Source organism: Muntiacus reevesi, chromosome 20 (genome assembly GCF_963930625.1).
Source record: "Muntiacus reevesi chromosome 20, mMunRee1.1, whole genome shotgun sequence".
NCBI lineage: Eukaryota > Metazoa > Chordata > Mammalia > Artiodactyla > Cervidae > Muntiacus > Muntiacus reevesi.
Genome location: NC_089268.1, coordinates 20,010,626 through 20,033,784, shown reverse-complemented (window position 1 = coordinate 20,033,784; position 23,159 = coordinate 20,010,626). Strand labels below are relative to the sequence as shown.

Genomic DNA, 23,159 nt, shown 5'->3' with positions numbered 1-23,159 from the left:
CCAGAGTAACTGGAGTGAGGAGAGTGATAAGAGGTGAGGTCAAAGAGTAATAGGGAGCCAGATTATATAGGGGCTTATGGGCCATGCTGAGGATTTTGGTTTTTATTTTGTGTATGATGAGAAGCTGTTGTTTTAAATTTTACTTTATATTGGGAAGTATAGCTGCATGGAAGTTCTGATCATAAATAGCATGATCTGATTTTCAGTTTTTGAAAGATCACTCTGGCTAGTGTGCAGTCAAAAGACTCAGGGTTGGGGATAGGAGCAGAGGAAGAGTGGAAGCAGGAAGACCTACAAGGAGATTATTGCAATAGTCCAAGGGAGAGATGAGGATGATGGCTTGGACCAGAGTAGTAGCAGTGAAAGTGGAAGGTGATGAAAAGTCATTCCAGGTATATTTTAAAGGCAAAACTCCTGGAACTTACTTAGAGGGAATGAAGTAAGCTAAAATTTTTTTTCTCATATTAAAAAAGTCTTCATTGAAAATACTCAGATGTATCTCATAGCAACAACAGGGAAATTCCAAGGAAGGCTCTCTTGCTCTGAATAGAGTTCCGTATATCCTTGACAAGGATGTGAGGCCTATGCTGCAGTGAGTCTCCCTGCTTCACAGGATTTTATTTTTTAAAATATGTAAGTGAAGCTGGCCTGAGTTCAGTACGTATGTTGGACTGCTCAAGAATTTGATCTAACTCAAGGTTAAAGAGAAAGCATGAAGTAAATTTTGTGCAATAGTTGGAAAAAATATACATATTTTCCAGTTGTGAATTTTTACCCTAAACAACCAACATATTGTCCTCATGTATACATGAGAACACTATGTCCTCATGTATTTGCTAGACTCTAAAAAGTCATGTCGACTCATCTGGATGTTACCTAAACCTATGAGAATTTTTAGGAGAATTATTCAGAATACCTAAAGAGCTTACATATATTAATCTAATATGCTCACTTTTGGGTATCTAGCCAAATAGAAACCACAAAAAAGGTTATAGAACTCTCAATCAGGAAAATAAAAAAGAGGTCAGTCTTCTATCACTTTAAAGAGCTAGTTTGGGCAGAAGTTCACATAGCTTTCTATATTATTTGCCAACTTAGTTATTACAAAGCCTGTTTACAATTTCAGGGAAACATCAGTGAACATTAGTACTAATACTACATGAGGGTCTACAACTAAACATGGGATTAGGTTGTTTGGTACTAAGTTAATGGGAAAAAATGATACAGTTGTTGCCCAGCAGAAACTAACACAACATTGTAAAGCAATTATATTCCATTTTTTTTTAATAAGTGATACTTTTCCTAGCACACATTTTATCCCAAGACAGGAAATGTTTTATTGGGAATAATTTTCTCCACTACTAGCTAATAAATTCAGATTTTAAAATATGAAGCAGGCATTACCCCAATTTAAAATGTAGTATTTTGATTTTGATAACAACTATATTTTCCTTATATAATCATTTATGCTCATTCTTCATAGTTTAAAATACAGAGAAAAGAAAAAAAACTCCTATATTAACAGTAATATATTTAGACCCAGAGTACAGACCAAAAAATCCAATATTTTGAAACAACTCTATTATGAACTAATATCACAAATATCCTTCTGAGTATTTCTCTATCACTGATGCTTTATACTTACTGAGAATTACTGACTTATTTTTAGCACAAAAATTCTTTTTAAATTCCTTGAATTTTCTCCTAGAGTCTACAGCTATTTCTTCAGGAAACATCATATGACTAGTATAATACATTCTTAATACCTTGGGCATATAAAATTGGTGGATTATAAAAATCACTCTGGGGGAAGAAATCAATACCAAAGGAAACCTTTATTTTTAGGCTAGGAAGTATATTGTATCTTTACTCAGTTATTCTTGGGCTTCCCTTGGGGCTCAGCTGGTAAAGAATCCGCCTGCAATGTGAGAGACCTGGGTTTGATCCATGGGTTGGGAAGATACCTGGAGATGGGAAGGGCTACCCACTCCAGTATTCTGGCCTGGAGAATTCCATGGACTATACAGTCCATGGGGTCACAAAGAGTTGGACACGATTGAGTGACTTTCACTTTCACTTTACTAGTTATATAATTCAAAGAAAATTCTGGGTGAGGCTTAAATGAACTTTTGATTTCAAAGTTATGCCAACCAGGATTCTGAACTGGCTTCCTTAACATCACAGTGACATTCTCCTTTCTCTCCCTCCTTCACTTTCTCTGAGAACCTATATCCCAACTAATGCTGTCTCTGTGTGACTTTCTGCCTCTTGAGTCACTGCTTTGATAATTTTTTAGCACATGGACGTTTATTTAATGACCTTCTGTAAGTCAAGATTTCACTACTTCCCGAAATCTTTTTTTTTTCTGATTGTAATTCAGTTAAGAAAAAAATTTTTAATTACTGAAATATGTATCTGAAAAAGTAAAAGTTACCTCTAATGTTGCTCCAAGAGATGAATACTATTATAAGTATAATGTATGTACTTCCAGATGTTTGCAAATATGTATGTATGTTGTGTGCAGACACTTACGTATTTCAACGTAAATGGGATCAAGACACACAGCATTCTAATTCTCAACTTGCTTTTTTCAGTTAATAATACATTCTTGCAGCTATAATCTCTGAGGGGAGACAGAAGCAGCACACATAGAGAAGCGCATGGGCCATAATACTAGCCAGAAGAGCATGTACGATATAGAAGAGAGGAATCGATGTGACCTGGGATCTTGAGGGAAAACTTGCTAAAGGAGGTGATAGATCTTGTTGGCAGATTTGGTAGAGGAAGATGCTGAGAGGAAAGGAGCTAAGTTGCCTTGGGGATGGGAGAGGGGATGTCCAGCACAATCATGAGGCAGGGGCAGGGAATAGCTGAACATGACAGATGTGATGAAGGGTGACCTCTGTGCCTAGGTCTTTTCTCTTTGTTTTTATTTAAAGTGATTGTACCCAGGTGGATTGGGAGAGTTAAAATATTTGGAAGGCAGAACCCTGTTGCGGTCCTCCAGGCCCAAACTGATGAGCATTGCAGTGGGCAGTTAAAAGCAGGGGACTCCACCAGATGTTTTGCGGGAAACATGCTTAACTCTTGGTAAGGGAATCCAGTAAATTACAAACTGACCCAGCAAGCAGAGCCAGCACTCACCTGGGCACCAGGTTGCCTCTGCAGTAATCCAGATAAAGCCCCATAACCTTTCTGGACCTCAGCTTTCTTATTTACAGTGAGTTGGGGATGTATGTGGTTTCTGAGATTCTTCAGAATGCCATGGTGTTTACTGATCTTTGAGTATCCTTCTGCTGTGGACCACAGCAAACATGAACACCGTCAACATTCCACAGTTCATGTGTTGTCATGTTGCTGGATGCTGCTGCAATTGCTCTGTATGTAGTTTTCAAGTTCAGCAATTAATTCCTGTCTAACACAAGGTATTTGGTAGGTTACCGTTGGCATTTAGCATTTTTCACCCAGAAAGGACTTTGCAGTTCACCTGTAAGACTTCTAAGTGTCATCAAAATAAGATTTTTTTTTAATTCAAGGTAGAAGTGAAAGCAGATGAGCTTTCATCTTGGTTTAAATGTTATGTTCTGTGATTCTGTGTTGCTGAAGAAAGTCATGTGTCTTGAGAAGCCGCCAGGAGATATGCCAGTGCATAGCTTCTGTAACCTTTACGTATGCTTCAGTGAAAGCATGAGAGAATTTAAATGAAACTGCATGCTGCAGAAGGAATCCAGCCTCATACCTCAAACTGAAACATGCAGGGGCAAATGGTGATTGTCATTGCTGTCATTGAAAGTGTGTTTCAAAGATGCAAGCAATTTCACGTCAACCCAAGTAAAAACTTTTCACTGAAACTTTGCATTAACAAATATATACTGAGAGTCTGTTGCGTTCAGATACTGAACAAATTATACTACATACTACATTGTAGGGCTATTTGCTCCCCTGTTTTCATTCAAGTAGGACCCAGAAAGTAAATTCACCTGCCTTGCAATTCTGCCCTCTGTTTTACAATAACCAGAAAGACCAGTAAGCTTGATAATGAGGAAAATGACTGTTAGCATGACTATTCTCTTTTACCTTTTTAAAAAGTGATTTCATTTAGATTTTAAAACATTGTTGGGCATTTGAAGATTTTAGAAGTAATTCTTTCAAGGTAATAATCCTTTCAAATGTATGCCTCTACTTGGTAATGCTTTGCTATGTTGTAGTACTAGTAAGGTTCAATTTCAGAAAAGCCTCTGAGTATGAAGCATATTGTTATGAATGTTTGGGAGCATTGCTGATTGCTAGAGAAAGGGAGGAGTGGGTAGAAGAGCCAGATTAAGCGGAAGACAAACTGGACTTGTAGATAAAAAAGCGTGAGTAATGCAGACTTGACCTGACATTCATATGAGAGTCTTAAGATCAGGAGAACGTGTGTCATTTGAGGATGTTCAGGATGAAAAAAAGCTGTGATTAGTCTGCTATGATTATTTAGTGATAACACCTCAGAGTAGGTCATTCAGGACCCACCCAAGACTTACCTCTCACTTTGCCTCTTTATTAACATTATGCTTTAATTTGTTTTAACAAATCCCAGTGTGCTCAGCTGTAAAATGGAGCTATGGAAACTGTTTATCCTATTTTTGTGGCATCTTTGTCTGGTTTTGGAATTAGTGTGATGGTGGCCTCATAGAATGAGTTTGGAAGTTTACCTTCTGCAATTTTCTGGAAGAGTTTGAGTAAGATAGGTGTTAGCTCTTCTCTAAATTTTTGATAGAATTCAGCTGTGAAGCCATCTGGTCCTGGGCTTTTGTTTGCTGGAAGATTTCTGATTACAGTTTCAATTTCCTTGCTTGTGATGGCTCTGTTAAGATCTTCTATTTCTTCCTGGTTCAGTTTTGGAAAGTTATACTTTTCTAAGAATTTGTCCATTTCTTCCAAGTTGTCCATTTTATTGGCATAGAGCTGCTGGTAGTAGTCTCTTATGATCCTTTGTATTTCAGTGTTGTCTCTTGTGATCTCTCCATTTTCATTTCTAATTTTGTTAATTTGGTTCTTCTCTCTTTGTTTCTTAATGAGTTTTGCTAATGGTTTGTCAATTTTGTTTATTTTTTCAAAAAACCAGCTTTTAGCTTTGTTGATTTTTGCTATGGTCTCTTTAGTTTCTTTTGCATTTATTTCTGTCCTAATTTTTAAGATTTCTTTCCTTCTACTAACCCTGGGGTTCTTCATTTCTTCCTTCTCTAATTGCTTTAGGTGTAGAGTTAGGTTATTTATTTGACTTTTTTCTTGTTTCTTTATCCTAAAGGTTATTGTGCTGCTCTATGTAAAGAGCAGGCATTGGTTTTTTTTTGATCATGTTACTTATTAGTCTTATGATTTTTCCCCTGTTGCATCTTTTTCCAGAGATTTCTTAAAGTTCCACGAATAGAAAAGGGATTGCCAGTGTGCACTTTAGTGTGGATTAGAGAGAGTGCTCTGAAGAGAAGCAGAAAGGAAAGTGCAATTAAGATAACTCAGAAAACAAGAGCCAGCCTTAGTTCATTGTTGGCCAACATATTGTTTTTTATGGGTTTTTGGCTTCAAAAAAAATTGCCTACTCTTTCTGAAATTTGTACAGTTGGATCACAGATATTACAGTTCCTGATTTTAGATCAGCCAGCAAATATTTATATGCGTTTCTTTTGCCTCAGTTCACCTGTCCATCTGCCCAGTTGTTCAGCCAGCCAGCAAATGTTTACTGAGGCCCAGGTGAGTCCAAGCCTAGCAGTGGCCAACACTGAGATCAAAGAAGCAACGAATACGCAGTCCATGAAGGTTAGGTATCTTCTGATTTTCCCAGTTTTTAAGGTGATAGTGTCAGATTAGAAGATAGTATAATCAGATGCTAAATCATTTGGATGCTTTCATGAAGTCAGATTTGCCCCCCTTTTTTGGTTATTTGAAACAATTCCTTGAGAAGTGAGACAAATAAAGAAAAATTAGCATGAGGGGCAAATCGAAATCATCTTCTTCATCCTCATCTCCCAGTAAACGTCTCTAATTTCCTGTTGATCACTCTTGACCCTGCTGTGAAAAGCATGAATGCCAGTGTCCCGTCACGTGAGGATGTTAGTAGGAGTGCTTCCCAACCCCTTCCATGTTGTGAGGCATGTAGAAAGTGATGACATTTTTATGCTGCACCAAGTTAAGTGCAGATTTCCTTGGTGGCTCCGCAGTAAAGAAGCTGCCTGTAATGCAGATGTGCGTTCCCTCCCTGGGTTGGGAAGATCCCTTGGAGAAGGAAGCAGCCAATCCCTCCAGGATTTTTGCCTGGAGAATCCCACGGTCAGAGGAGCCTGACGGGCTACAGTCCATGGGGTCACAAAGAGTCGGACACAGCCAAGTGACTATGATGGTGGTTTAGCCGGTCAGGGCCTGATAATTTCATTTTTTTAAGAACAGTTTGGGCATGTTAGTGACAGTGACGTCATGATACATTTTAGTAAGATAATGTACAGAGGATCCCAAAGAAAAATATTGGATTAAACACTACTGTAGGTTTGAGGCAACTCTTTATAATTTAAAAAAAAAAAAAAAAAATAGGCTTCTTCAAGGAATTGAGAGTCCTGGACTTCAGTTCTCCCTTGATCACCTTTGGCAAATCATTTCTTTCTGAACCCCAATTTCCTTATCTTTGAAATGAGAGAACTTTCTTAACCTTTTGGCTAAGATCAAGTATAAAATGAGGGCGATTGAACAAGATGAATTTTAAGCTGCTCTCTAGCTCTGATAGGCCATGATTTTGTACTGCCTATAAATCTTTACTGTTGAGTCAACTGCTTCGCTTTGAGTGTTTGCTGTATGCTAAGCACGTGGTGAGTAATTTCTGTACATGGTCTAGTAGCTTCATGGGCTCCCAATCAAAAGTTTCTGCATTGATGCTAAAGGAATTGTTAATAAAATACACCAACTGTCTAAACTGTCTAGGCCTGCCTGTATGTAGGTGACAGGTCTTGAATGTTCAACTTCTGGAACAAAAGTTAATATTAAACATCTCGTTAGGAGCTTTTTATGTAGTTGTCTGAGTCCTTTCTGTCTAGTGTATGTTTAGTGGGTAAGGCTGTCTAACTGGAGGGTAACAGAGGAGACCCGGAGAACACATGAATAATCAAGGACTGGGGGCATTATGGTGTTTGCCCACAAGGTAGACCAATTATCGTAACATTTGTTTATTCCACAAGGGATTTATTCTCATTTACCACATGTCAGATATTTTCTGGGAGCTATAAATTCAAACCTCAGAGGTTCCTGCTATAGTCAGACACAGACAGTCAGATGTACGTACATAATATATACATACATTAAAGATACCAGTCTCAGAGGGAGGGTTTTTTGTAATAAACACATTAGTAACTAATTTGAAATGTTCAACGCACATAAATTATCTTTTCCTTGCTTCCCATTTTCCATTAGTGAATGTTTATTGAGTCATGTGTCAGATATATTAAAAAGGACAAAACTAAATTGTGTCGAAAAAATACTTCTGAGTACATAAAAATTCAGTAATATGCCCTTCAGGAAACATGATGTTTCAGATACATGCTCACCAGGATACATGTACACATATATGCACAGGTGTGGGTGTAATGTTTACTTGTAAGTGTCCGAAAAGAATACTTGAACCTAGGGGATAAATAGAGAAACTTGGGTTTGTGTCAGCACACATATGTGTTTGTGAGTATGTGTCAAGGAGATTAGGAAGGAAAGACGAGAAGGAAGGGAAAAAATAATCGGTGGTCTTAGAAGGAACCACAGTAGTCAGTAAATTTTGCCTTAACACCCCCCCACACACACACCATCTCTGCTCTATGGCGCTGCAGCTAGTGCACCATTATTCATTCCTTTAACTGAGAGATCGTTGGATTTAAGTTGTCCACGGACCCAAATGTAACAAAATGCAAAAAAGGATAATTTCAGTTCCTAAAAAATATAAAAATATCCACAAACATTAGAAGTGGTACTTAATGTACTCTACCAACTGTGATAAAGAAAACTTGCTAAAAGTCCTTCCAAAGCAGAAAAAAAAATTTTTTTAAATCTCAGGGAATTTTTTTCCTTTACTGGCCAGAAACTCATTCCAAGAAGTACCAGCCTGTCTCATTTCAAAATGCTTCCTTTGCCAAGGAAGCGGAAGCGGTCATATTCTTTCCCACCAAACTATGGATGAATTATAATTAGCCTACCTCTGGTGGGATAGTGAAGCAGCAAACATCTGCTATACTGAATCCAAGAACCCACGAATGAAACTATACCAAACTGTGACTCATACCTGGACGCAGATTAAAGGATTTGCGTTGTGTTTACCTTTTTCTTGATTTTCTTTGCAATTTAAAATATGGATTTTTTAGCTCTGGCTCCATGTTCTATGGGGAAATATATGGGTTCCATTTGTTGACTCCTATGTTAATGTTGAAAAATCCCAGCTTTAAGGCAGATGGGCAGTAAAAGTTAATAACATTTTCTGTTTGATTTGTTATCACCTCACTGTTTTCTTTTTCTTTAAGAGGGTGGTACAGTTAAAGAAAATTCAGAAGTACACAGTCTCAGTCGGGTCCTTTAGTTTTTTTTTTTCTTCCAGTATAGTAAAAGTAACAGAGGACTGGAAAATGGTTTTTTAAACTTTATTTATAAAACAAGCAAGCTTCAAAACTACTGTTACTTATCAAAATTTTGTGTATCATGGTGTTTAAGGTGGCACTAAAGTATTCACCTAAAGTAAGGAAAGGAAATGGACTTTATGCTCTTGAGTTTTAGCTGTGAAAACATATAATAGTCCACTTGATTTAAATTTGTGTGTATGTCTTTTTATTTTCATCTATCAGAGAGCAGAAAGACAAACTCGAGTTATGGATTCAGCTCAATATGCAGAATTCTGTGAAAGTCGACACTTAAGTTTCTGTAAGTAAGCATTTGACTTGGCTTCATTATATGTTTAAGAGATTATGTGTTACAGATACACTAAAGTACAGCACAATCTCTGTTCCTTAGAAATTGGTGAATTTAATACATATATGCATAGTTATAACTGTTATGGAAACAGCCCCTGCATTGTAGGGGAACCCATAAAAGGTTTTAACCCACTCTGTTGTTTTGCAGTTATAAGTATTAAGAGGTTTTAAAGGGTGCTGGTAATACACAGAGAGCCATGTTAATTACTCACATTACTTTTAGTCCATTCTTCTTAATATTCCCATTTAAATTTCTTTTTCGGTTTCTTAGTCCTGTTTGCACTAGTATTGCTGATTGCACTTGACCCATAGTGGGCTGTGGCAGTGCAGTCATGACATTTAAAATCCCCTAATGTTACTAAATACCGAACTTGCCCTTCACACGTGCATACTCGTATTACCACAATAGAATATGTCAACAGTCTCTTCTGTCTTTGTCTATGACCTCCCGCTGTGGTGTGTGTTCCCTGTTAGCCAAGTTCATTAGTCCACACCTTGTACCTATGGTAAAATTAGTGCCGTCCCACCCCTGCACACAGCTTAAGAGTGCATAAAGGCTTGTGATAAACAGGGGGCTGGATTGTGTAGGAAAAACATCCTAGCAGCAACAGTTCAGTGATGACTAAGACTTTCAGGGTGAAGGTCAAAGAGTAAGTGTGATGAAAAGTCCAGTTAAAAATATGACAAAGTAGCACATGACCCTTGTCTGAGAAATCATAGACACAATGGTGTCTTTAAACGACAAGCTATTATGTGGTCACAATAACAGCGTATTCAATTTGGAAAAAGAAAATGAGAGCTTCATTTATAGATCATAAAGTGCAAATAAATGACACATTTCAAACAGCACCCCATGTAAATGTCAGCAAAATATAGGAAAACATGTTTGGGAAGGTTTTTTTTTTTTTCTCCTGACTAAATATACTTTGCAGTCTGACTAACAATTTGGCATCATACATCTGTGAAGCATTAAGTAAATGACACTTCAGATCATGGCAATTTCAGCAAATGAGAGGTTTTTGTATTGTAAATTTTAGGTTTAAAAATGGCATTCAAGTCTTTTATAAGTATAAATCTCCATTTTATAAAGTAACATTCAGTGCTATTGAACTATTTTTTGAATCATTCTTAATTTACTTAAAGAAACAAGTGCTATTTCACACTAAAACATGTAGTGTCCTAATACCTCTTTTGTTTAAAAAATCTGATTTTTCCTAACTGAGTTTTTTGGTTCATAACTTAATAATAAACTGCAGTAGATAAAAAATTAATATTTTCCATTTCTGTAGTATAAAGAGTATATAGTATAAAGAGTATCTTATGCTTAATTTTTTTCTTTAAAGAAGAGGGATTTGGGCATTGAAAAATATTTCTTCATATAGTGCCCATAGTACTTCATCATGAAACCTTAGTGGGAGAATCTGTTTTCTGTGCCAGAGTACTGTCTTTGGGAATGCTCAGTCCAAGGGGGTCAGCAGTTCCAGAACTAGACTCTTCATGCCTTTGCTGATACATGACCAAGGTACAGGAATTGTGATCCAGCCATTTGTGTCTTTTTAAATATTTAATCATAGTACTCACTAACTGAGACTATTGGTGCATTTGAAAATGACCTGTCTGTAACTTTTAAAGGCTGAGGGTAAGCTTTAGAATTAAGACACTGATCCCATTCACCAGTATTTTGTTTTTATATTTATATAAGTGAGATTATCATTTCCCTTTAAAAGTCTTTTAAAATCTGATATTAATTCAAAAAGCTCTAATTTAGTCATAATTTGATAAACCTGTTTCCAGTCCTTTCAACCCCATTGTTTCATGTGTGGTTTTTGTGAACAGATACCTAAATTTTCTTTTTAATCAATCTGAGAGTCTCTTTGTATTTTAATTGATGAGTTTAATTTATATGTATTTAATTACTTATACATTGGGGTTTATATATGCTATCTTATTTTGTGTTTTTAATTTGCTGTGCTTTTTTGTTTGGTTTTCCTCCTCTTATTTGGATTGATGGGCTTTTCTTGATTCCATTTTTCACAAACCAGTTCATATATTAGTTTTTCTATTGCTATTATTTTAGTTGCTATCCTTAATTTTCCTAAAGCACATTCCTGGCCTAACATTTCTTTAAGTCGGTAAGTACAGGCATACCTTGTTTTATTGATCTTTGCTTTATTGCGCCTCACAGATAGTGTGTTTTTTTAACAAGTTGAATGTTTGTGGCAGCCCTGCCCTGTGTCAAGCAAGTCTATTGGTGCCATTTTTCAAACAAGATTATTTTTAATTAAGCTATGTACATTTTTTTAGACATAGCTATTTTACACTTAATAGACTATAGTATAGTTTAAATGTAGTTTTTTATATGCACTGGAAAACCAAAAATTTCATGTAATGTGCCTTATTGCAATATATGATTTATTGTGGTGGTCTGGAATCAAACCCAGAGTATCTCCAAGGTATACTTGTATCTGAACTTTCCATTTCAGCTTAATTTTGTTTTCCCCAAGTCTCTGAAAGTACTTTAAAGCACTCCTTTTTGTCTTAAAAAACTGGCTTTATTTTGTCCTCATATTTAACTGATAGTTTAGTTAAGTAGGAAATTGTAGACTAATAGTTATTGGTTAAAACATGATTCCATTGTCTTTTTGCCTCTGTTGTTGGTTAGAAATCTGATGTCTACTTGTTTTATGGTTTCCCTGTGGGAGAAAAGGAAAGAAAGAAGATGCAGCTGCCAGGCCCTGCAGTACATGGGGAAATTAACAGGCTGGCAAGCAGCAGCTGATCACTCTCTGTCTCTTTAGTCATTCAGTCGTGTCCGACTCTTGCGACCCCGTAGACTGTGGCCTGCCAGGCTCCTCTCTCCATGGGATTCTCCAGGCAAGAATACTAGAGTGGGTTGCCATTTCCTTCTCCAGGGGATCTTCCTGACCCAGGAATTGAACCCAGGTCTCCTGCATTGCAGGCGGATTCTTTACCAACTGAACTATGACGTCATCCCTATTTATAGCTGATCAATAAATAGGTATAAAAGGAAAGAAGGAAGGAACCCCTACTATAAAAGTTTCCAGGGAAGGGACTTCCCTGGCAGTCTAGTGGTTAAGACTTCACCTTCTAGTGCAGAGGGTGTGGGTTTGATCCCAGGTCAGGGAGCTGAGATCCCACATGCCTCATAGCCAAAAAAACAAAGCATAAAACAAAAGCATTATTGTAACAAATTCACTAAAGAGTTTAAAAATGATCCACATCAAAAAAAAAAAAAAATCTTAGGGAAAGAAAAAATTCCAGAGAAAACCATGCCCTCTTAGGAAGGCTATTTTTGATTCACCCAAATAACAGTGATTTTGCAGAGAGAGAAGTTGCAGAAGGCTTTCCTCGGAGTACAGTGAGCATCACAGAGGGACATGAGGGAAGGGTCAGGACTGGAAAGGCTGGTGAAAAGGGATATGGCAGAAATAATGAAATCACATGGAGGGGTGAGAGGTGAGAATGGAATGAATTTTTCCCCAATCACTGACAAGAAAGACAATTTATGACAATTAACTAACCTTACATTTCCATATGAAATTACTATGCAAAGTTTATTTCCAACACAGGCTAAAAACCAAGGAGTATCAGAAAGAGGATGATCCTAGGAACTTTTGACCTTTGGTCAAGATTCTGAATAAATTGATAAATTTATTGATCATTATTATTAGTATTATTGATCATCATTTTTCTGAATAAGTTGATAAATTTCTAGGATTACCCTTAATCCTGATACAGTGAGAAGAGGGGTAAAGGAAAAGGAACTCATTGAGTCTGACTGGAGGTATCTGTGCCTCGTGTGTTGGACCCACTTTTACCCTGGAAGGATCCATCTCTGAAACAGTCCTTCCCACGTGTCAGGGACAGAATTATCTAAGAATCTTCACCTGTTGCAGGAATAGGAGTAACTCAAGTGGTTTTGGAGAAGGAAATGGCACCCCACCCCAGCAGTCTTGCCTGGAAAACCCCATGGACAGAGGAGCCTGGTGCGCTATATAGTCCATGGGGTTGCAAGAGTCAGATACAACTTAGTGACTGAACCCCCAAGTAGTCTTATGGGACGTCTGTGCATCTTTTCTGATGTATGGAGAAGTTTGGATCCTGTCCTTTTATTAAAGAACTATCTATCATTTGTTCTTTCATTCATTCACTCACTCATTTCTTCTAGAAATATTTATGGTGAGTGCACTAATGCCAGGCACTATTCTGGGTGCTAGGATACCACAACACACCCAGGGTCCTCACCTCTGCCTTCTCAGTGCAGAAGAGCTAACGAGGAAGCTGCCCATTCTGTTGTGTAGGTGGGCAGATCTGACCAAGAGCTCTCCTTTCCCTCATGTTTAAAATCAAGTGTTTAGAGCAAAGTCATGAAATACCTGTTTCCCTGTTTAGTTCAGTTCAGTCACTCAGTCATATCTGACTCTTTGAGACCCCATGGACTGTAGCACGCCAGGCCTCCCTGTCCATCACCAACTCCCGGAGTTTACTCAAACTCATGTCCATTGAGTCAGTGATGCCATTCAACCATCCCATCCTCTGTCATCCCCTTCTCCTCCCACCTTCATTCTTTCCCAGCATCAGGGTCTTTTCCTTCACCATCATCCATCAGAGGGCAGACAGACTGAAAACCGCAATCACAGAAAACTAACCAATCTAACCACATGGACCACAGCCTTATCTAACTCAGTGAAACTTTGAGCCATGTGTGTAAGGCCACCCAAAACAGACGGGTCATGGTGGAGAGTTCTGACAAAATGTGGTCCACTGGAGAAGGGACTGGCAAGCCACTTCAGTATTCTTGCCTTGAGAATGCTATGAACAGTATGAAAAGGCAAAAAGATAGGACCCCGAAAGATAAATTCCCCAGGTCGGTAGGTGCCCAGTATGCTCCTGGAGATCAGTGGAGAAATAACTCCAGAAAGAATGAAGAGATGGAGCCAAAGCAAAACAACACCCAGCTGTGGATGTGACTGGTGACAGAAGCAAAGTCTGATGCTATAAAGAGCAATACTGCACAGGAACCTGGAATGTTAGGTCCATGAATCAAGGCAGATTGGAAGTGGTCAAACAGGAGATGGCAAGAGTGGACATTGACATTTTAGGAATCCACGTGCTAAAATGGACTGGAAAGGGTGAATTTAACTCAAATGACCATTATATCTACTACTGTGGGCAAGAATCCCTTAGAAGAAGTGGAGTAGCCATCATAGTCAACAAAAGAGTCTGAAATGCAGTACTTGGATGCAGTCTCAAAAAGGAAAGAATGATCTCTGTTCATTTCTAAGGCAAACCATTCAATACCACAGTAATACAAGTCTATGCCCCAACCAGTTTCCATGTTACTGTCTGTCAAAGGGAGAAATGAATAAGGTACATTTTATTGATCTTGCCAAATTGCTGCCTGTTAACTTCAGAAGTATTCCACAGATGTGAACCAAGTGTTCGTGAGCTATTGCAGCTTCCTAGTTAGAGGGAGTGTTACATGTCAGAGAGCCCTGGGAAGATTGGTTCCTTTAGGGAGATAGCTTTAAGGGGGATCACCGTAACTCGGCCACAGCTGACAGCTTTGGATACATGCTTCAATAGCAGAACTTAATGTCTCCTGTGATTTATTTCACAGAAAACTCTCTGTATGTGGAATCCAGGAGGACTGTATCTATCAGGATCAAAACAGCATGCTTGGAGTTACCATTAAGTGTTTCACAGACTTGTGGGACCAGATTAATCAAAAGAATAACCAGTGGATTTTTTAAAGATGATTACGTTATAGATGTGATAAAATCGTCACTGTCAATCTTTTCCTCTAGATTACTAGTTAAGTTAGTAATATCTAATGAAGGCCCTGTGTCACATTAAACTGCTTAGCCCTGAGGCGGTTTCAAGATACCCAACAGAAGATTCCTTGTGTTTTCTGTACTGTTAGGTATGCAGAGAGACGAGATGTGTGGTGTCGACCCACAAAACTTGTAATGTGGCTTGTGAAATCCCGAGCAGACACAGAAGGATCTCTGATAAGTGTTCAGTAAATGATTGGAATGGGGAACGTGTGTCTGTTGCCCTGGGCAGGATTCATATGAATGAAGCCAAATGATAGAAGAGTATCCCATGCAGGGGTCAATACAAAGAGGGTTAACTCAAGCCCAGGTGACATTTTAATTAGGGAATAATATAAAGGCAGCTTGGAATCACTCTGGGTGGTTTTGAGAATCACGCTTAAGAATTTGGACACGGTTTTCATCAGGAAAATGTAACCACAGACTTAGATCAGGCCAGATATCAATTTGTTCCGTTTAATTCTAAATTCACAACTTTGAGCCTACTCAAGAAAAAGACCTATTTTGAAAGGTAGTAAAAATACATTTCTGTGTGTTCCTTTTTTCTTCACAGGTTTTTTCTTGCAGGATTTTCTTTCCATAAGAATAAAGTTACATCAAGCAAGTGATTCTTCTGACTCTTGTTAGAACAGAATCTATGGTCAGTGATAACCTATTCTAACACACTGTAAGAAGTACTGAGCATTCAGTGGTTTAGCGTACTTTTAGGCAGCAGAAATATGAAAGACAAAATGTGCAAAGGCATTCTTGGGACTAGAATATATCTAGACACTAATAAGATTTCAAAAAAATTTCATTTTATGCACATTGTTTCAATAGATATATTTTTCACTTTGTGATGGTAATATGCAGTATTAAAACACTTTAAAAACTAAATATTCTCTACTTTTTTTTTTTAATGACTAGCCAAAAAAGGGTCCAAATTTCGAGACTGGTTGGACTGCGGTAGTATGGAGATAAAGCCCAATGTTGTTGCTATGGAAATTTTAGCATATTTAGCGTATGAAACGGTGGCACAGGTAAGAGCTTGAATCTATTGTATCAAGCTGTATGTAGCTGCTTTCCCCTTATTCCTGTCCATGATCAATTCTTCTTCCGCCTGCTGCTCTACCAGGACTAACAGCCACGAGTTCTCTTCTATGATAATCTCAGTATTTGCTGAAATTTAGGTCAATTAATGTTTCTTTGCATCCTCAGCTCCAGTGGGTCTTAGGCAAAAGTGACTGTTTCTTGCAACTTTAGCCAAACCAGAAACCATCCTTGCATAGTTTTCCTCAACATTGAATTCCAAGTACACATCTCTCTTGCTTAGAGGTTATTTTTGAACTTTGAAAAATACCTCTCTAGAAATGTACAATTCACTGAGTGCTTACCAAAACCTGAGTCTGGAATCACTGTCCTCCAGTAGTTTCTCAAAGCTTGGTTCTCAGACTGCAAGCATCAGCTTCCCCTTGGTTCTTGTCTGAAATGTAAATTTCTCAGCTATGTCCTAGAGCAGCCCTACCGAATTTATTATTGACTCTCAGAGCTTGGAACCCAGAAATCTGTATTTTAAAATGTTTCCCTGGAGATTATAAACTTTGAGAACCACTCTACTAGGAGGTCAGAATATATCCTTTATGTTCATGGGTAGGTCCACTTACCAGCCATGAAAGCATACATTTATGTCCACGATACAGATTTTTTTGGGCAGACTATCTTACTAATAACATTTGGGATATAATTGCTTGTATGTAGTTTTACCGTTTTAGTCACCTTGGTGATTATTTCCAGCTCTGTGACTTTCTTACTCTGATCTTCTAGTTAGTGGATCTGGCTCTTCTTGTGAGGCAGGACCTGGTGACCAAGGCAGGAGACCCCTTCAGCCATGCCATTTCTGCCACCTTCATTCAATACCACAACTCTGCTGAGGTAAGTATTTAAAAATCTGGCTTTGACATGTCTGTGGATTTTTTTTTCCCCTCATGTCTGGTATTTACATTAGTAGTTCTAAGAAAAAGATTATGTAGGAATATATAGCCTTCAGTCACAGAATCTTAATACATTCAACATTGAAACAAATACCTACTATGTTTCAGGCCCTAACACTCCACTTAATGCAGTGATTTTATCACCTTCGCTTAGCCTTATTTAGCATTCCTGGCCCTTCAGTGAAAGAGTACCTCTCATTTCCAAGGGAGATGAACACTTGGCTTAGTTAACTAAATAACATGGAGAAAAGTTATGTATGTAATTTTTGCTTCTAAGATGAAAGGATTATTTTATTCACGTAATAATAATTCCTGGCATTGTTGATAGTTGGACTTTCCAGTTATGGATCCATCTCTCAACATGATTTAAAGAAATAGGGCTCCGTGCATCCTTTGTGGTTTGATTGATCCAATCATGTAAAAATCACATCCTTTCTACATTCAGTTTTTGTTGCTGGGATCCCCACCTATGGGGACTGTGAAGTCTTCTTGCCAACTTTAAGGCTTTGTATAATAAGTGTCTGTAATTTTTGGCATAAAAAATAATTGCTGTAAACAGCGTGTGCCTAAAAACCAGAAATGTAGCATCTAGTTAATGAATTTGCAAATAATCTGACTTTTTTATTTTTTACACTAACATATACACATCAGTTTCATATAATTCAACCTAATGACCATAAAGAGGGCAGCAAGGAGGTTTGGTTAACATTTACATGTATAATGTGAAGTGACCCTCAGATCAAGTTAGGTGAAACCTATAACCTAAAAATGGCTACTAAGTCCCCTTGAGAATCTGAAGAAAACCATAAATCCTTTCTCCATAAATACATTTGTGCATTTTGTATACAACGTCAGGGCATTCAAAGACTCTCTGAAACCATTCCATGAATATAAAGGATCTGTGAACCCATTGGGCTCCAAATTTAAGTGTCTCTGCTCTAAGATACTTATGAGATATATAAAGATATATGCTTGTATCTTATTACAAGCCAAAAGTATGACATCTTTTTTATGCCCCTTGTGGAACCAGATTGGCTTAGAACTAAAGTATGAATTAAAATGTTTATGCCCATTAAAAATCCATTTTTTTTCTTGAAAAAAGTTATACATCATTATCAGTGAACATGCTTTAAAAGTCCCTAAAGCACACCCAGTTGATTAAACAGTATCTGTTTTCTTTATGTTACAAACCCAAATTATGATGTCAAAGAACACCCTTTAAATTGTCTTTGGTACACGTTCACTTTATGAATATGTGTATAAGTATGCTTTTCATTAACATCAGACAAATTTGTTGTAACATTTCTAATTAAAGAAATTTACAGTGAACATAACAAGCCTAGTTTTCCCTTAACATTCGAGGGATTGCTTACGTGGCTAGGAAAACTGTATATCTCCCCAACTTTCTTGATTCTCCAGGGTGGCCAAGCTACCCTGGGCAGTGCTCAGCAACCACAGCTGCTGCTCCCAGCTACCCAGCAGTTAAGAAAGATGGCTTGTATGTGTTGAACTTCCTGGGCTCTCTGGGAGGTGGGAGCAGGAGTGTCAGAAAGCTTCCTGGCTAAATATGTTGATACAAGCCTCCAGCATTTCTCTGGCCTGCCAGACACCCCTCCTCCAATGTGACTGGTGGTCAAAATGAACATTCGGAGGGACTGGAAGTCTTTCTGCGCTTTATTACCTGACTCAGCACACAAAAAAGACCACTCTAGGCCAGGAATCCTGTTTATCAGCTTTGCAGGCCAGCAAGCGCAATTGCTTTAGGGCCTTTACCGGGTTAGGTACCACTGGAGGCTCTGGGGACCAGTATCATCTGTAGTCAGGGAGATGGAACATTCTGCAGAACAAACAAAGCAGTAAGTGAACAAACAGACAATTCAAGATTTTATGTACTGATTTCCGAATGAGTGTCGTAGACAGAAAGTTCAGAGATAAAAGCAACTCCCTAATTATAATGAAAGAAGACTTCAGAAAGGAAGTTGAGTGTTGAAGAAAAGATAAGACTTTGATGAGATGGTAAAAGTGGGGAAAATACTGTAGGCTTTGGAGGCAGTGTAAGTGCAGTTGTACAGGGGGGGAGAAAAGCTGATTAAAATATTTAAGCCAAGGACTCATTGAGAAGGAAAGTAAGAAAATGAAGGCCTTAGATGCTTAGGGAAGGAAGAATTGAAAGTTTCTTGGCTAAAAAGTGATGAGTTCAAAAGGGTATTTTAAGAAGATCCAAATGGAGGTGCTATGTACAGTCAATTGGATTGGAAACACAAAGCATGGAATTAATCACATGCATTCTATTTTAATAATTGTCAATTCTCAAACACTAACCGTATAAAGAACTGAGCTAGTTAAGCTTAAGGTTCTCAGATTATCAAGGTTAATATTAATTTGAGTTAATTTTCCAGATTTTTTTTCAAACATATGGTTTATATTCTGGCAGTAATGATCTCTAGGAATTACCTTGTTTTTCCTAAGAGCAACTCATGCCACATTAGCTTTATTCCTTCTTGTTTGATGTTTCTAGGCAAGCAGATCAAAGAAATACTCTTAAAAACAGTATCTGAATTTCAGCAAAATGTTTTACAAAGTTTGGCATAATTTTAAAAATACATACAAAGAACTGTAGGTCAGTAGATACCATGGTTATTACAGTTGATAGGATCGGGAAAATATAGATTTATAATACCATATATGAAAAAGACTTATTTGCCTATAAGTTTCTTATAATGATAAATAATAAATATTGTGATGGTACTGAAAAGGAAACATCACAGTATTTTTTGTTTTGTTTCAGTGTCTAGGCACCATCCTAGAGGATGGACATTGACAAAGTGGAGTCTATCTAAAGGAGAATAGTAGGGGTGGGAGGAAGACCCTGAAAGAATGTCTCATAGTAAGTGGTAGAAGGAACTTAGGTGTTTGACCTGTAGAAGAGAAGAGGCTGTGAGATAGACAGTCTTCAAACATTTGAAGGACCTCCAACAAGGGAGAGAGAACAGACTTGCAGGCGTAGTCAAAGAAAGCGGGTAGATATGAGGGATATTCTGAAGGAAGGAAGAAACGAGGTGTTGGAAGAGCTAGAGATAAATCTACAGTGACCCTAAAGCGCTGAGTTTGAGTTACTTCACCTTGAAACGAAGGCTGGTCACTATGATACAGAGAATGTCTGAAAGGCATCCTGTTTGGAAAGTTTAGAACTTCCTTTTGAGTACTTTTGAAATACTGACAAAACTTCTCAGTAAAAATATATGTATCTGGCTGAATCAGCAGAAATTTTGGAAGCTGTATCTGAGGAATCCTAATTTTTATCTGAATGATCACACAGATTAAAAATTAATATATTTAGATCCTTAGGGGCAAGATGATGGCATCGTTTCTGTGGACTGGATAATAATAAATTGGGTTTTTATATTTGTAACTTTCAAATATTATTGAATTCATGAGCTAACTAAATAAAATGTTAGTAGAAGTTCTGGTTGCCTGATTTCAGAGCCACATCTCTTTGAACAGGGGTCTTGCATGAAGCCCTATCCAGACTCTCCTGAGAACACACCTCCTCCCACACCAACAGCTCCGTCCGCGGGCTCACAGCACTCGGGGAAGGCCGCATCGGGATCCCTAGGGAATGGGAGTGCTGGACAAGACTCAGCTAAGACCAAACAGAGGAAAAGAAAAAAGGTTAATGATATTTTTCTGTTTCTTTTTCTTTCTTTTTTCTTTTTGGTGCAAAGAAGAGAGATCTTGGGGCTTCCCTGGTAGCTCAGCTGGTAAAGAATCAGCCTGCAATGTAGGAGATCCTGGTTCAATTACTAGATTGAGAAGATCCCCTAGAGAAGGGATAGACTACCCACTCCAGTATTCTGGAGCTTCCCTGATGGCTCAGATGGTAAAGAATCCACCTGCAACGTGGGTGACCTGGGTTTGATCCCTGGGTCAGGAGGATCCCTGGAGGAGGGCATGGCAATCCACTCCATTATTGCCTAGAGAATCCCCATGGACAGAGGAGCCTGGCAGGCTACAGTCCACGGGGTCACAGAGACGGACGTGATTGAGTGGCTAAGCGCAGCACAGTACAGGGAGATATTACTGAGTTCACAGGTGTGGAAAATGTGTTCTGTTTTTCTCATTAATTAGATTTTTAGAAGCAGCCAATTTACAGCAAGATATTAATGTTTTCTAATATTTTATTATAAAAATTTTCAAGCATACAAAAAAGTTAAAAGAATTGTAGAGTGAATACCATATATCTATCATCTGATTCTGCAATTAAAATTTTACCATACTTCATACATTTACTATATGTACATATGATTATTCTTTTGTCCATCCACTAGTTCTTTTTTTTTTTGATACATTAAAAGGTAAGCTGCAGGCATCAGTATAATTCATGCCAAAACACATAATTTTGTATAACGTATACATTATATATAATGTATATATTATAAAGAAATTTATAATATATACATTATACCTTTTTTTAAATGGTAAAGTTTATATACAGTGTACCACTCAATTCTTAAGTATACCATTTGCTGAATTTTGACAGATATATAAATTCATTGTTTTCTGATACCCACTCAAGATAGAAAAAGAACATTACGATCAGTTTAGAAAATTCTTTCACACCTCTTCCAGGCAATCCCATCACCATCCCCAGAAAAGCAAACACTGTTCTGACTTTTTAGTTTTCTCTCTTCTGGAGCATCATACAAAGAGAATATAATATGTATACTCTCTTGTGTGAAATTTCTTTCACTCAGGGTATTTTTAGAGCTTATGTTTTTAAGTACAAATGTAATTTATTCTTCTTTATTGATGAGTGAATTGCTTATATATCAGTTTACTCATTTTCATTTCGTTAGTTAGGCTATTTCGAGTTTTGGAGATATTATGAATAAACCTGTTACAAGCATTATTGTACAAATCTTTATGGACAAATGCTTTCATTTTTCGTAGGTAAATGAAATTGCTAGCTAGAAATGAAATTACTGGATCATAGAGTAGCTATGTGTTCAGTTTTTAAAGAAACTACAAGAACTTTTCCCCAAATGATTATATCATTTTATCCAAAGCTGCAGTAATCACAACAGTATGGTACTGGCCCCAAAACAGAAATATAGATCACTGGAACAAGATAGAAAGCCCAGGGATAAACCCACGTGCCTATACTTAACTAATCTATGACAAAGGAGGCAAAACTATATAATAAAATGGAGAAAAGACAGTCTCTTCAATAAGCAATGTTGGGAAAACTGGATAACTCCGTGTAAAAGCATGAAATTAGAACGCTCTCTAACGCTATACACAAAACTCAAAATGAATTAGAGACCTAAATGTAAGACCAGATATATAAAATTCTTAGGGGGAAATACTAGGTAGAACACTGTCTGATATAAGCAAGATCTATTTTGATCTACCTCATAGGGTAACGAAAGTAAAAATAAACAAATGGGACCCACTTAAACATAAAAGCTTTTGCACAGCAAAGCAAACCATGAACAAAATGAAAAGACAGCCCACAGAATGGGAGAAAATATTGGCATCCACTGTTTTTAATCACATGTCAGAAGATTTTGTAGCTTTTTTTGTGTGTTTATAATGTGCTATTTTTCTCTGGATGTTTTCAAAATCATATCTTTATTTTTGATTTTTAGCAGTTTGACCATGATATCCATAGATATGGTTTTCTTTTGCATTTTTTCTGTTTAGAATTCTCTGAGCCTCTTGAAAATTGAATACTTTTAAATTGAGGGGGGAATTATCAGCAATTATTTCTTAAGATATTTTGCCTGCCTCGTGTTCTCTCTTCTCCCCTTCTGAGATTCCAGGTATATTTTCGTCAGTTACTTTGATATTGTTCAACGTGTACCTGAAGCTCTGTTTAATTTCCTTTTCAATCTTTTCTCTCTGTTCTTCAGGTTGAATAACTTCTGTTGATCTTCCCTTATGTTCCAAACTCTATCTACTTTCAGTTCAATCTTAACACTCATCCATTAATGTCTGATATTTTGTTTTACAGTTTTATAATTTCTTTTTGATTTTGTTTTATAGTTTATTGTTATTTTTTACTATTTATTACAACTTCTTTTATTTCATAATAGCTGTTTTAAAATTATTGTATGATAAATTAAATATCTGGATTGTTTTGAACTCCATTGAGTATAAGTCACACTTTCTTCTAGTAATTTTAAATTTTACCCTGGAAATTGTGAGTAATATATTGTAGGGATTTCAGGTTCTATAATATTCCTATGAGAAGAGTTGGTGTTGGTAGTGTGTTCATATGTATGTTAAGCAGACTGTTTACTCTTCTAGATGAATTGTTTTGAACTCCATTGAGTATAAGTCACACTTTCTTCTAGTAATTT

At 37.3% G+C, this 23,159-nt stretch overlaps 1 protein-coding gene across 3 annotated transcripts in view; it reads left to right on the top strand.

Moving 5' to 3' along the window:
- The window catches only part of SUPT3H (SPT3 homolog, SAGA and STAGA complex component), a 376,606-nt gene that overhangs the window by 269,188 nt on the left and 84,259 nt on the right, over nucleotides 1–23,159 (top strand). For all 3 annotated transcript variants that reach the window (XM_065912305.1, XM_065912304.1, XM_065912306.1), the window contains 4 exons: nucleotides 8,847–8,922; nucleotides 15,734–15,846; nucleotides 16,631–16,738; nucleotides 20,302–20,469. In XM_065912305.1, the coding sequence (XP_065768377.1) occupies nucleotides 8,847–8,922; nucleotides 15,734–15,846; nucleotides 16,631–16,738; nucleotides 20,302–20,469 (465 nt within the window). The remainder of the gene's footprint in view (nucleotides 1–8,846; nucleotides 8,923–15,733; nucleotides 15,847–16,630; nucleotides 16,739–20,301; nucleotides 20,470–23,159) is intronic.